The following is a 15492-nucleotide window of genomic DNA, read 5'->3' on the forward strand; positions in this document are numbered from 1 at the left end:
ATGATTCCAAGGGTGATGGTTAGGGACAGAGAAGGGGAGTGAGCCACATGAAGATGTCGGTGTGGAAGGTGCTTCAGTATTATGGCTATTGGTAGACTGAGACTAGGTTAGAGAAGAGTATAAACTAAAGACATGGACTTTCAAAAAGTGACCTGGGCAGGGCAGTGGTCTGAAAGAGGCAGTGAATGGCAAGGAATATATCAACTCTTCTTCTTTCTATGAGTTTAGTCAAGCAGTTAAAGGAGTGGCCTCCGTTGGAAAGAGTTGCAAATGGTGTCATCCTTTAATGGGAACAAAGAACAAATAAATATATAACACACACATACACAAACACACATACATATGTGTGTATATGTGTGTATATAGGTATATTATATGGACATGTAAGCATTAAAAGATAACTTGGTAGTGTTATTTCTTATTGCAGATGACCACTTAATCACCTAACCTTAAGATAAACATTTAATTAAATGAGACCTCAGCGTGTGGCTGTAGTATATTGCCCAGGGATATGTGCCTTGGTATTTAGATAGATTCTTATACTTTTGCCAAGTGTAATTGGTTCTTTGCCAACTTTGTATTTTTAAGGACAATTTATTCTGCTATTGGGATTGAACTTGCATCTCATGGGTTTATAGTTGCTGCTGTAGAACACAGGTATGTATATGAATGTCATTTGTATGGAATATTTTTTTAGCCAACTCAAAAAAGGTATTTGATATGCATTTTTTCTTATTAGTTGCATTGATTTTTCTGTGTGTAAAGCTTTTAAAAATTTCATGTAATCAGCAATATTTAAAAAAGACATGTTTGGTGTTTATATCCACATCACTGACTTTCAGTGAACCTTAGAGAGGAATTTTCAACTCCGTTTTAAAGTGGGTGTATAGTGGATGGGGCACAAAGTGCTAGACTTGGAATCAGGAGTACTTGAGTTCAAATTCTGCCTTGGATACTTCAAAACCTTGTGACCCTGGAGCAAATAATTTAACTCTATTTGTCTCAGTTTTCTCCTCTGTAAAATGGGGGTGCTAATAGCACAGCACCCACCATTCAGGCTTGTTGAGACAATCAAATGAAATAGTAGTTTTAAAGAGCTTTGCAAACCTAAAGCGCTATATAGATGCTAGCTACCTATTAGTTAGATACCAAAAAAAAATATTAGATTATGCTGGAAGATCACAAGATCATTGATTTAGAGCTGAGAAGAGGATATTATAAATATATTTACCTTATTATTGTTGTCATTGTTGTTCAGTCGTTTTCAGTCGTGTCTCTCTCTTCATGACCCCATTTGGGATTTTCTTGGCAAAGATACTGGATTGGTTTGCCATTTCCTTCTCCAGTTCATTTTACAGATGAAACTGAAGGAAACAAGGTTAAGTGACTTACCCAAGGTCACACAACTAGTGAGTGTCTGAGGCCAAATGTGATCTCACAAAGATGAGTCTTCCTGACTCCAGGCCTGGTGCTGTATTCACTGTTCCACCTAGCTGCCCCATCTACTTATGAGATAGCTATAAAGTATGATTAGATTGTACTAGAAGAAAAGATCTTAGATTTACAGCTGGAAGGGACCTTGGAGGTCATCTAAACCAACCCTCCACATTTTATGGATGAGGAAACTGAGGCAAAAGCAACTAAGTCTAAAGTCACTCAGAAAGTAATAATCAGAGCTAGAATCTGAACCCCACATCCTTTGACTCTGAGACCAATGTTACTGCTACTTTCACCCCCAACTATTAGTCTGAGAGGGCATAGAAGGTTTTCACTCTCTAATTTAAAGACACATATTCTACATGATACTGTCTCACACAAGGATGTTTCCTAATAATGTCACTAAAACATTATAACCACACCCCATCTTCATGTCTGTTACCCTACTATGCATAGTTAGGCACATCTCATTGGGAGATGAGCTTAGTTCAGCCTAGTACCCTGTTCTACACCATGCCTACCTTGGGTGGCTCTTGCTTTGCCCCATCCATACTTCCACACCCATGAAGCTGGTATGCTATTATGGCCACCCCTCACCCTTTCCACCCCCATTATCATTGTTTTGCCTAACAACATGTTTGCATAGAAGTACTAGTCCTCAAGCCAGTATACCTGGGTTCCTTTAGAGTAGAGGTTTCCATACTTATTTGGCCTACCACCCCCTTTAAAAAAAAATCAGTTAGTGCCCCCCTGGAAATCTACTTTCTTTAACCCTTTACTGTTTTTTTAAATTTGTGTCATTTCAAAAAATATTATATATTTTGAGTGATACATCTTCAATAATTTATTGTACATTTGTGGGGTTTTTTGTGCAATGAAATTTTGATAATGCAATATTGCGTCATATAACCATATAGTATCATATTGTGGACAAGTTATTACATGCACATATTCCTGCCTATACATGCTGGATTTCCCAACAATGCTCGACAGGTTCTGCTGCCAACAGTTGCTTGTTAAGACCTGTCAGCAGACTTGACCACTGATGGGTTATAGCTTGTATTTTGTGAGTTTATTTGGAAAATAATGTAATCACTATGACTTTAACTCTGCTACACAACAGGTGAAATATATACAAATAGTTTTTTAAAATTTTCTTGTCTTCTCTTCTTTCATTATGCTTCCGCTGCCCCCTTATTTTTATTCAATGCCCCCCAATTATATCTGAGGCTACTACCACCCCCCCCCATCATTCCAGCACCCCCCTAGGGAGTGGTATCACCCACTTTGGGAAACATCTAAGGCCTTTTTTTTAAAGTCGAAGTGCTGGAATAAAAAAAAGGAGGAAGGTTGGTATGGATGTAAGAAAAGTTAATATGAGAGGAAGGAAAGAATAAGCAAATGGAATGATGCTTTTTCCATATCATAGAGATGAATCAGCGTCAGCAACGTTTTACTTCGAAAATGAATTTGCTGTAGAAAAAGATAATAAGTCCTGGATTCCCTACAAGCGTCTCCATTTAGACAATACGGAGTACCCCCAACGCCATAGACAGGTATGTTCCAGGGAGGAACTGAATAAGAACAATGTTGTCATGCATGTATACACATGCAATTTAATTTAATATCCCAAATTTAAGCTACAGTCCTATTTCCTATTCTCCATGGCCAAATTCTCAGGATTGCTCCTTACAAAATTTCCATTTCATAACATAAACAAAAGGAACCAAAATTCTGGCAGATGGTACCATACTTGTTGGGAGTTTTCTGTTTGGGGTCCAGACCTGTGATATCATCTATGTATGGAAATTCTCTCTCCTGATGTAGATCAGCAACAAATCTGTACCTTAGAGAGTTGCCTGGGACACTAAGAAGTAAAATGACTTGTCTTTGGTCACAGACAATTTCTGTGAGAAGCAGGACTTGAACTTAGGTTTTCTTGACTCTGAGATTGGCTCTCTCTCCAATAAGCCACATTGTCCCTTATTTGTTACACCAGGCACTCTAATTTTATTTTATTTTAAATAGTATTGTTTTTTTCTAATCACATGTAAAGATAATTTTTTATATTTGAGTTCCAAATTTTTCTCCCTCACTTTTTCTCCTCCCTCCTCTCTAAGATGGTAAGCAATTTTATATAGATTGTATATGAGGCACTCTAATTTTAGAATTTTAATTGTTAGACAATAATTTGATAGGCTCCAAAAAGCTAGTTTTTTCTCTACTGTTAAAGAAACAACCATGCATTATTTAGAAAAGATCAATTTGGGGGCTCCATTTTTTTCTGCATCTCAAGCAAAGAATTAAGGCTTTTATATTGTTCTGTTTATGTGCAATGGTGCTGTTTACTTCTTATAACCACGCCCAGGTACTTCAAAGAGCAGAGGAATGCTCCAAAGCTCTTAATTTGATCCTTGATATTAACAAGGGAAAAAAAGTGAAGAATGTTTTGGATTCCACATTTGACTTGCAACAACTAAAGGTGAGTGAATAAGGCCAACTTTTTTTTTAAATTTAATGAGTCTATAAACATGTAGTATCATCATATTACCTGAATAGAGGTTAGAGATTGGACCTGTGGGTTTACTGGTGTAGTGAGTCATTAGGTCAACAAGCATTTATTAAGCACTTTCTGTATGTCAGGTACTTTGCTAAGTGCTGAGAATACAAAGGATATATGATAAGACCTGCTTTCAAAGAGCTTACACCATAGAAAATTTCCTCTACTAATGCAGACCAGGACCTTCTCTGCAATTTCTGTGTTTCCCCGATAATAAGACCTATCCTGAAAATAAGCCCTCCCCTTACTGTGTAAGATTCCTCTAAAATAAGCCCTCCCCCGAAAATAAGCCCTATTGAGATTGCTACTGTAGTGAAGGTGATCCCCTGCGCTACACGCTACATTACGGTACCCTCTGTATGCACCGTCGCCCCCCCCCCCTCGGGTGAAACGCACGCCGCACTCCGAGCTGCATCCAATCAGAGCTGCAGCAGTGAGCGCATCATCCTGTTCTTCCCCAGTGATTTGCTTGCTGGCGCCATTGAGAGCAGTGCCGCGGAGGAGAGCTGAGGCAGGACAACATAAGCCCTCCCCTGAAAATAAGCCCTCTGGTGTTTTTCTTTCCAAAAAAATTAATAAGACAGTGTCTTATTATCGGGGAAACATGGTTATAACCTTAGAGAATTACCATAAGCAGTAAGAGGTTAAGTGACTAGCCTATGGTCAGTGTCACCCATCCAGCATCAGAGGTAGGAGTTGAGTATGGGTCATCATGTTTTTGAAGGGATAGCTAGGTGGCACAATGGACAGAGCACTGGGCCTGGAGTCAGGAAGACATATTGGGGAGTTCAAATCTGGCCTCAGACATTTCCTAGCTATGCAACCCTGGGCAAGTCACTTAACCCTGTTTACCTCTGTTTCCTTATCTATAAAATGAGCTGGAGAAGGAAATAGCAAACCCCTCCATATCTTTGCCAGGAAAACTCCAAATAGGGTCCTGGAGTTGGACATGATCGAAACGACTAAAATAAAATAACATGTTTTTGAGTTAGACTTTCTATCTAGTACTCCACATTACTTCTTATAAAATAGGTAATTAAACAGTGCTTACACACTAGGTATACACTAGGTGCTTAATAAATGCTTCTTGAATTCAATCAGGAGTGATTTCATTATAAGCACAGAGGAGGCTTGTGAAAATGCAAAGGTAGGAAATGGAATTCTGGGGACAGTTAGCAATTCAGTTTGGCTGTAAATTGTGGGAAAAGGAATCAATGTGAAAGCTGGAAGTCAGATTGTGATTGTTGGGCCTTGAATTCCACACTGAAGATTTTGTGGGGTTTTTCCCCCACTAGAGTCAGTAGTGAATAACTGAAAATTTCTGAAGTAACATGATCAAACCTGTGTCTTAGGAAGATGATTTTGGCAGCTATGTGAAGGACAGAAGTAGAATGCATGGGACCTCAAAATGGGGTGGGGGTCTATTTAAGAACAGTCAAAGTGAGAGTTGATGACATCCTGAACCAAGGTTCAAATGTGAACCTTTGTATGTAGATATGCCAATGCAAAGAAGGTAATATATCTTATAAAAATAGAAAGCTAAGGTTTTGGCAAGTAATTAAATGGGGAAGGAGGTGGGCTAGAAGGGAGAAGGGAAAGGGAAAATTCAAAGACATAACCTTGGAGTTATCCTTGAATTTGGTTGCCATGTCTATATACAAAGGTTCATGTCTAAACCTTGTTTAGCTCTGGGAATACAAAGGTGAGACCAAAAAATCACTTCCTGCTCTCATAGAGCTTGCACTGAACATTTACACAGAGAAACAAGGACAAGATAATTTGAGGAAGGAAAGAGCTCTAGCAACTGGCAGGATAAAGAAAGGTATCTTCTAGAATGTAGCACCTGAGCTGAGCCTTGAAGAAAAACCAAGGGCACTGAGAGGTGGAGGTGAGTACTTCAGGACTGGGGGATATGGAGTTACAGAAGGGAGAGATATGGTCAATGTTCAAAGAACAACAAGTGAAACAGGAGTGTACATTAAGGGGAGTAATGTGAAATACATTGAGAAAAGTAGGTTGGAGTAAAATTGTGAAAGGTTTTAAATTCCAAAGTGAGGAGTTTGTATCTGAGCCTAGAAACAATTGAAAACTACTGAAGATTCTTGAATAGAGGTGGGAGGGTTGCATGGTAATACCTGTGCTTTATGAAGATGATTTTGGCATCTGAGTGGAGGATAGGTTGGTGGGTGGTTGTTCATTCATTTTTCAGTTGTGTTAAACTCTTCATTACCCCATTTGGGGATTTCTTGGAAAAGATACTCGAGTGGTTTGCCATTTCCCTATCCAACTCATTTTACAGATGAGGAAACTGAGGCAAACAGGGTTAAGTGACTTGCCTAGGGTCACACAGTTAGTAAGTGTCTGAGGTCAGGTTTTAACTCACTAAGATGAGTCTTCCTGCCTCCAAGCCTGGGACTATATCCACTGAGAGCCACCTAACTAACTGCCTGGAACGGCGATGGAAGGGAATCAGAGTAGGGAGTTTGAAATAATGTGGTGACTGAGAGTGAAGAACAAGGGTTGGAAGTGAGAGATGTGGGGACAGAATTGCTAAGCCTTGGAAACTAATTACAAATTGTGGCAAGAGAGTTTTCCTTATGTCTGTTGTAGGTACCACCTTCCATCTAGTTCCCAGGTTTAAAAGTCTGGGCAACTGGATATGGATGGTGGTACCTTCAGCGAAAATAAGGAAATGTGAACAGGGAAAAGAATGTGTGTGTGTGTGCATGTGTGTGCATGCACACACGTGAGCGCTTTGAAGGTTATATGAGGAATAGATGGGATAAGCGTATATTAGAATGAATTCTTATGTTGAGTTTCAGAGTTAGATGTAAGACTGGAACATAGGCTAGAGATTAGAACTGATAATGTATATTTGGAGATGATAATTGAATGCTTGGGAACTGATGAGATCACCAAATATACCAAGTTAAGTAAGGAAAAGCAAATCAGGTATTCTCACAAGTCTTCAAAGTAATTTTTTCTCTTATAAGAAATCAAATTGATTGAAAAAATGCTTATTGAATGAATGACTGCATGAATGTGAATAATGAAACCATTTCATATTTTCTTCTATACTTCAAATTATATCTTTAAAAAACTGTGAGCTTATCATGCTTTCTACACAGGATGCTATTGACAATAAGAAAATAGCAGTAATGGGACATTCCTTCGGTGGAGCCACAGTTATTCAGTCTCTTAGTGAAGACAAGAGATTCCAGTAAGTAAAATAAAGGAAGAAGACTATATACTTTTTAATGGAGTGATTTCATTTTGATGTAATTATAACATGCAGGGGAACTCAGGGAATTTTATAGTCTGTCTGCAGTTTTTATGAAGTGTTCTATGGAAAGCATCTGGAGCAGGGGGTTCTTTATGCACCCCATTCTCATGAACCCTAAAATACTGTTATTTGACATCCTTTCTTAACTTGTCCTACTGTTTAACATGGGAAACAGTTCTTCCTTATGTTATTTGTTCTACAGAGTTTAGTGTCTATAATGGGTTAGAAATAGTAATGTAATCCATATCTTGTACATGTATAAATACGTAAACTTTTAATTTAAAACACTTTAGGTTTTAAAATTCAGGGTGTAGATGTAATAGGACACTAGACTTAAGAGTCAAGAAAAATTAGGTTCCAATCCTGCTTCAGGCACTTACTAGTTAACTAACTGACTAGCTAGCTAACTTAAAACCTTAGGGAAGTAATTTAATTAACACTGCCTCAGTTTCTTTTCTTTTATTTTCTTTTTTGCTTTTTGGAGAGGGGAAGGTAGAGCAATTGAGGTTGTGACTTGCCCAAGGTCACATGGCTAGTTTTTTTGTGTGTTAAGTGTCTAAGGTCAGATTTGAACTCAGGTCCTCCTGACTCTAGGGCCAGTGCTCTATTCACTGCACCACATACCTGCCCCTAAAACAGGCTCGATTTCTTAATCTATGAAATGAGAGGGTGAAACTTGTAGCCTCTGTAATCTATGATAGTGGGTTGGATTTGTGTTTGTAGCATCAATGGAGCTCTCTCACTCTGGTCTATCAGTCTGGTCCACCACATCTAGTCCATCATATCTGGTCTATCTCTAGGTTCCAGGCAATTTGTATAGGTCTAAATCTTTTCTAAACTATAGCTAATCAGTTCCCCTCCCCCAATGTGTCCTTTTTATCAGTCAACTAGATCACACTCAGTTCAATAATGGTATTTAAAAAACAATGCAAATAAAGTAATAACATAGCACTTCATCCATTCTTCTGTCCCCCAAACTTTGAACTCCATCTCCCACAGGTACACACTCACATACACACTCACACTCAGTGGAGAGTATACTTTTATAAGCATTATATATGGGACATCCACACATGGCCAGGGCATTTGCATTGAAGGGGACAACTTACACCTTCAAAACTGCAAAGCTATGGGCATTTTCCACTGATGTTATTGGTACTTCTGTGTGCTTGATTTTACTTTCCCCACTCCTCTCCACCAAGTGTTGAGTTCTGTTACTCTCCTCCAAATGTTGCTCTCCGTGGGTCCTCTGCTGGCTTCAACTGGCCATCAACTATAGTTTTGGTCACCTCATACCTTGTGCAGCACAAGTAGGGATTCTGTGCTTACAGCTCTTTCATCACCTTTTTCTTTTTTTAAGATAATACCAACATCCATTTGTGGGCAGGGCATCCTCTGACTGATAAGCCTTTCCCCTGCATGAGAGAGGCTATCTCTGTCTGCTTTTTTTCTGCCTCCTTGTGTGCTTCAGCTCTAGTTCCTAGGAGAACACTTCAGAGCCATCTGCAACTCATTTCAGTCCTTCAGTCTATTGGAGGTGCTGTGAGTGGTAAGGCTTATCCCTGCAAGGAAGGCAGAAATTATCCTCAATCAGCATTCTTAATAACTATGAACTTGCTTCAATGAGTTTCTCAACTAGATTCCTCTCAGACATTGGTTAATGAAAATCTCTTCTGCTCAACCTGATTACACCAGGAAGGACAGGAACATATACTGAGATTGGGTCTGCTTTTTGACTTTTTCTTAGACTTTACTGTTACCTGCTTTTCATCTTCAGAAATCTATTCAGCCCTATTACATCGTTTCCTTAGCTGAGGTAAATCTCCCCAATTCTCCATTTTCTTAATAGGGAAGGAATTCAGAAATAGCCAGGTAAGAAAACTTTTAATTATTCTAGCAGCCCCTCCCTTCTCCAGCAACTGCCTTGCTGGCCAGAAATTTCTAAAGGGTTGTTTAGTGCAGATAGCACTACTGGGCTTGATTGTAGAATTCCAAGGAGGGCTATGACTTTTGTCCCTCTTCTCTCAGCAATATATTACAGCTTTTCTGTCTGACCTCCTTCCATATTACCCCAATTTTGCAAATGAGGAAACTGACACTCAGGCTTCAATTAGTCAAAGCTAGGATCATAGATCCAATCTTAACTTCATGCTCTTTTCTGTTAGACCACTCCATTCAGATAGAAGGATGAGTCCCCTACAGAGTCAACTGCACACTTAGTATATATGGACTGAATAACATATACAACTATTTCTCATTCCTTACATGTCATCTCACATGTCATCTCATAAATATCCATGAGTTCTCATTCTGAATAGCTTTTATACAAATCATTTTTCAATCCTGTCATGGTTTCTTAATGGATATTACCCATTTTACACTAAAAAGACATTTTCTAAAATTGCATCTGAAGATAGTTATGAACTAGGAATGAAGGTATCTGGGTTGTTGCTTCCAGCTCTGCCACTAACTAACTCTGGATCCTTGGAAAAATCACTAAAATTCGCTATGTGCCTCAATGTCTTCTATAAAATGAGGAGGAAAGGATCCCTAAGGTCTCTTCTACCTCTTCAACATTTCATAAATGTTAATTATGAATAATTATGAATGTTAATGATTCATAATTATGGGAAAGCCTATTAAACCATGGCTTGATTTGAGTTATCCTGGAGAGGGAGGTAAGCTCCTATCTCCCATTTACACAGTAAATAATAATGTATCTTGCTAAATGTAACACCAAAGTCATTTAAATGACTACTATTATCCTTGCCTCCTAACACTAAGACTATAATGGAATTCTGAACTGACTGTCATGTAAATTATGGTATAAGATCTTTTCCCTTTTTTGTTGTCAATGAAATGTTCCTAGATGTGGTATTGCCCTGGATGCATGGATGGTCCCTTTAAGTGATGAGTTGTATAATAGAGTTCCCCAGCCACTCTTCTTTATCAATTCTGAAAGATTCCAGACTGCAGAAAATGTCATGAAAATGAGACAATTCTACTTACCTGATAAAGAAAGAAAAATGATCACAATCAAGTAAGTATTACAAAACAGTTCTGTTTGATTTCCTCTAACAGAAAGCTTTAAACTTGGGGGGGGGACAACAAAACTTTTGAGATACATTGGTGACCATAGCAGGATTCTAATTTCATACTAGTTAAGACTTCATTTTTTGTTGGTTATGGAAAAAAGACATTGGGAAGAAAAATCATTGTCTAGATAGACTTGGAAGTGAATAAAAATCACACAATATGTGCAATTACATTTTGCATTAGGATACATGCCATTTTGGTTGCTCTATGAGACACCCAGATTAGTTAGGTTATCAAGATATTGTTGTTTTGTCATTTTTTCAATCATGTCTAACTCTTCACGATCCATTTTTGGGGTTTTCTTGGCAAAGATATTGGACTGGTTTGTTACTTCTTTCTCCAGCTCATTTTACAAATGAGGAAACTGAGACCAACAAGGTTAAGTGACTTGTCCAAGGTCACACAACTAGTAAGTGTCTGAGGTTTGATTTGAACTAAGGTGGTCTTGATTCCAGGCGCGGTTTGACCCACTGCACCATTTAGCTGCCACCTAGCCATCACCTAACTGTCTATATATTGTCTATCAGATTATTACATTAGGCACTTATTTAGGTTTTATCAAATCTAATACATAATATAACCTTATATTTTCAAAGTAAAATGGATGTGAGATCTAAGGAACCTATTTTCCCCAATGAAATAGTTATCAATGGATATTAAAATGTTAAGTAAGCCTACAAAAATAAAACCTATTTAATGTATTAGAATCATAGGATAAAAGGTAACATGGCATATTGGTTAGAAAACCAGCCTTGGAATTAAGAAGACCTGATTTAAGTACAGTTTCTTGATAACCTAGTATCGTGTATTAGTAACCATAAATAGAACCTCTTGGTGTCACTAGGAAACTCTCTTACGACTACCCAGAGCAAATGCTATTGAGCATTAGGAATTTTCCTCAGCTCCATATACCAATTAAATCACAGACCAAAGAAGGAAAGAAGAAAAAATGCCCAAAATAATAGATTTTAAGAAATGAGAGGGTGATTAGGAATCATCAAGTAGTCTTCCCTCCTCTCCCACCCAGTACTCCCATTTTGCAGATGAAGAGACTGAATCCCAGAGAGATTAATTGATCTGTCCAATGTCCCATAGCTAGTTATGAGGCAAATTAGAACTAGATTCCAGGTCTTCTAATTCCAAGTCCAATGCTTGCACCCACAATAACACAGGCTATCCAGACAGAAAAACCAGAGAGAATCCATTGTCTTCTTTTTGTAAGTGGCATGTACTCTCACTTAGCTTTATTTCCTAGTGTACCAGTAATTTAATACCAGGCATTTTAACTGTACCTCATTTTAACGGTTGCTGTTAAAGAAATGTCTCTATTGTAATCCACAGAAATAAAGACCACTTTAAATTGAGCAGTTGGATAAGAGGAAGGATGACAGGATATATCCTGATTATAGAAGTAGTGAATAACTCTAAGTGCCAATTTGGATTTAGTCTTCATCTTTTGGTGATTCTATAGCATGCTGAGAGGGTTGAGATCAATGGGGAAATAAAGGACTGAAATGAGCCAGGATTCTTGGTGAAATGCCAAGATTCCAATAACATCTGGCAAAAGTACAGACAAATATCCATGTGCCAGCTTAGTCAATTTTCAAAGTAGGAAGATTCCTATTCAGGAATGTAATGAAGAAGAGACCTCTAACTTGGATTCTGTGATTCTTAAAGTTGCTAGGAAAACAGAGACAAACTAACACCTAACTGAGCAGGTCGAGGGACTATCTTCAACGTAACAAGCCTGAATTGTGATAGCAAAACAATTTTAACTGTGGAGAAAAAATTCTTTTTGAAACTATCAGACCCAATGTTATCACATTTTGAGACATCAAATAGACAACTATAGGCTAAAGACCTCCTATAGTTTAAATATAGTAATTTAACTAACATGCTTCCCTTTTGGCATAAAGTTGTCATGTGTGGGTCCAAGTGAGGGTTTGGGGTAGAAGGTGTTTTTTCCCCTCCTAATTTACATGGTAAGGTGATCTTTGAACTGAATTTTGGAGAAACCTAGAAAGTACTTTACTTAATTTTTCTCACATCCTCTCAAAAGGTGGACAAGTTGTAAGTCATTAGAAATGACCCCCCTTTCTTCAGCATCTTCTTGGTTATATTTTAGTTTTCTTCAAAATTCATTTCGAAGATCACCTACTATATGAATTAGGAAGGGGAAAAAACCTTTTACCCTAAACCCTCACTTGGACTCATGAGAGGTAATGTTATACCAAAAGGGAAGAATGTTATTTTCCTGGGGAAATTGGTTATTTTGCTTCTTTCCAGGGTCAGGGCTAGAAACTGTCTCCTAAATTCCAGTCTCTATCGTACTGTGCTACCCACATTCTTTGATCATTACATGTAGTTTGTCAAGATGCCACTGAATATATTTACAACACAAGTTTGAGTATTCCAGTTCTTTCAGAGTGTGGCATTTTCTTGCAACAAATATCTGCAAGGCAGGGCATTTTGAGTTTTCCCGGAGGGGAAATAAGATTTACATTCAGCACTCTAATTTTCTCATCCCCTGGTGACCAAAGGCATCTATTATCTAATCTATCTATCTATCTATCTATCTATCTATCTATCTATCTATCTATCTATCTATCTATCTATCTATCTCTGTCTGTCTCTCTGTGTCTGTCTGTCCATCCATTCGTCCGTCCGTCTACCTACCTACCTATCTATTTATCTATCTATCATGTCTGTGTCTCTCTGGCTCTCTGGTCTCCCTATCAGAAGCTAAATGGAGAAATGGAGAGAGCCCTGGGTCTGGAGTCAGGAAGACCTGAGTTGAATCCTTCCTCAGATACTTTTCTACCTATGTGTTCCTGGGTAAGTCACTTAACTTCTGTCTGCCTCAGTTTTCTCAACTCTAAAATGAGGATAATAATAGCACCTACCTCCCAAGGATGTAATGAGAATCATGTGAAATATTTGGGGGTTTTTTGAGGGGGGAAGGCAAGGCAGTTGGGGCTAAGTGACTTGCCCAAGGTCACACAGCTAGTGTCAAGGGTTTGAGGCTGGATTTAAACTCAGGTCCTCCTGACCACAGGGCTGGTGCTCTATTCACTGTGTCACCTAGCTGCCCCCATATGAAGTATTTGCAAAGCACTTTTAGCACAGTCCATGGCATACTGTAGGTGCTTAATAAATGCTTGTTCCTTGCCCCCAACCTATCAAGACTGAATCTTCCTATCCTGCCCTGGCTAGGATGTGTAGAGTTTACTCATTAACTCTCTACTGATGAACACAGGAGCATTTATTGGCTTCATTTCTGGACTGACATTTCATAAGTTTAAGTCCAGTAGCTCAGAACTCATAGGCTCAAGAGATCTGCCATCTCCAGCAGATTACAGGCAGGTACTACCACACTCAACCAACCAAAGGTACTTATTTATGAGGCAACTATGATTGTGAAAATACAATAGCTGAGAATATCATCAGATCCATAACTTGGGTCTTACTCATACTGTGCTGCCAGTCATGGAGCTAAATCATGGCAGACCCAGAGTTATGTAGCATCCTTTATATTACCTTAACATGCTGCACCATTAACACATATGTACTTTTAGTCTACCATGTAATCATTTCTATGTCTTTTTTCTTTCCAGGGGATCAGTCCATCAGAACTTTCCTGACTTTACTTTTGTGACTGGTAAAGTACTTGGATACATATTCTCATTAAAAGGAGATATTGATTCAGATGTAGCCATTGATTTAAGCAACAAAGCATCATTAGCTTTCTTGCAAAAGCATTTAGGTAAGAAACTATTATAGGTTTTTTCATAAAATAGTCACTACTTAACACTTAGCTAGGGTGAATGATTTTCAAGTTTTAGTTCATGAGAAACCTCTGATATTTAGTTTATAATTTCAAAATACAACTCTCATCTAAACTGAAAGAACTAGCAAATTAAGGTAAAAATGAAAACAACTATTTTAGCAAGACAATGAAATTTTATATACCATGATTCAGTTTACTATGTAAATCTTCCACTGACATACGTGGCCTGTAGCACATATGCATATTAAATTGTATTATGCCATAAAGTGGCATATTGTACAAAACACACACACACACACATACCAGAAGCATCCACATCAAAGAGTTTCCTATGCAGATGAAATCACAAGTCTGGAGAGGCATAGATAGACAAACAAACCAATATATGTTCACAGTATAGCAGCAGTATATGCTTTATCTCATAGCATATATATACATTAGTTTCTTAGAGATAAAATTTATTTTGGGGTTGATTGTATGCTGGGTCTACTGAAAGCTGAGTTCCTTAAACCCATCTTCCCACAGAGTTCCAGCTATCGACCAACATAATATCCTAACCCTTCTTCCCTTGTGAGTCTTTTTGAAACAATTCTTCCCTTGAGATTTTCAGAGTATTTCTACTTAAAATTGCTAGTCACTAATTAATGCCTTCAACTCCCTAATCAAAAAAATTGTGCACATTTGTATTTTTTCCTAGATCTTCAGAGAAATTTTAATCAATGGGACCATTTAATTGAAGGTGAAGATGCAAACCTCATTCGAGATAGCAATGCTGATTCAGTTACATATCTTTCTGAGTACCTGGAATAAAGAAATGTGCAGTGTTGACCAACCTATTTTTTTTAAACTAAATTATGTTTCACCGAGACTACAGTTTTTTTTTAACTATTGACCACGTACTTTCTAAAATATAGACTATCTATAATCATTGGTTAAGATTTATCTTGATTAAAGTGGCTGAAATTGATTATGCTTAAATTCAAAGGAATTCAGTGTACAAAATTCATAGCAGCCTGTATTTTTATTATTCTCATCTTTTGGAGTGTTAATGTTTATGAAACCTTTTTACATTGTCAGCATTTTCTTTTCCGATTAAGTGCTAATTCAGGTGGTGAATGGGGCCCCTCTCATAGTTCGGCAAAGCAGAAAGAAAGACCCATCTGCAAAAATAATTGGGTTGATACCATCTTGGTTATCGGGAGAGAAAGAGAATAAGGGATGGGAATGGAAATTGTATTCACACTTACTTCTTTTTACATTTCAGATATGAGACACTAAACACCTTTGATCCAGGGAAAGAAGGATTAGGGAGAAAGTGACATTCTGGGT

At 38.0% G+C, this 15492-nt stretch overlaps 1 protein-coding gene across 4 annotated transcripts in view; it reads left to right on the forward strand.

The window, feature by feature from the left end:
* The window catches only part of PLA2G7 (phospholipase A2 group VII), an 84875-nt gene extending 69844 nt beyond the window's left edge, over nucleotides 1-15031 (forward strand). For all 4 annotated transcript variants that reach the window (XM_069065818.1, XM_069065817.1, XM_069065819.1 and 1 more), the window contains exons 6-12: nucleotides 589-657; nucleotides 2867-2993; nucleotides 3806-3919; nucleotides 7126-7217; nucleotides 10150-10320; nucleotides 13991-14139; nucleotides 14861-15031. In XM_069065818.1, coding sequence (XP_068921919.1) covers nucleotides 589-657; nucleotides 2867-2993; nucleotides 3806-3919; nucleotides 7126-7217; nucleotides 10150-10320; nucleotides 13991-14139; nucleotides 14861-14973 — 835 coding nt within the window. In that variant the 3' untranslated portion in view covers nucleotides 14974-15031. The remainder of the gene's footprint in view (nucleotides 1-588; nucleotides 658-2866; nucleotides 2994-3805; nucleotides 3920-7125; nucleotides 7218-10149; nucleotides 10321-13990; nucleotides 14140-14860) is intronic.
* The last annotated feature ends 461 nt before the right edge of the window (nucleotides 15032-15492 follow it).

Source organism: Petaurus breviceps, unplaced genomic scaffold, assembly GCF_028583685.1.
Source record: "Petaurus breviceps papuanus isolate PSGF00001 unplaced genomic scaffold, PetGlider_PUasm1.0 90701, whole genome shotgun sequence".
NCBI lineage: Eukaryota > Metazoa > Chordata > Mammalia > Diprotodontia > Petauridae > Petaurus > Petaurus breviceps.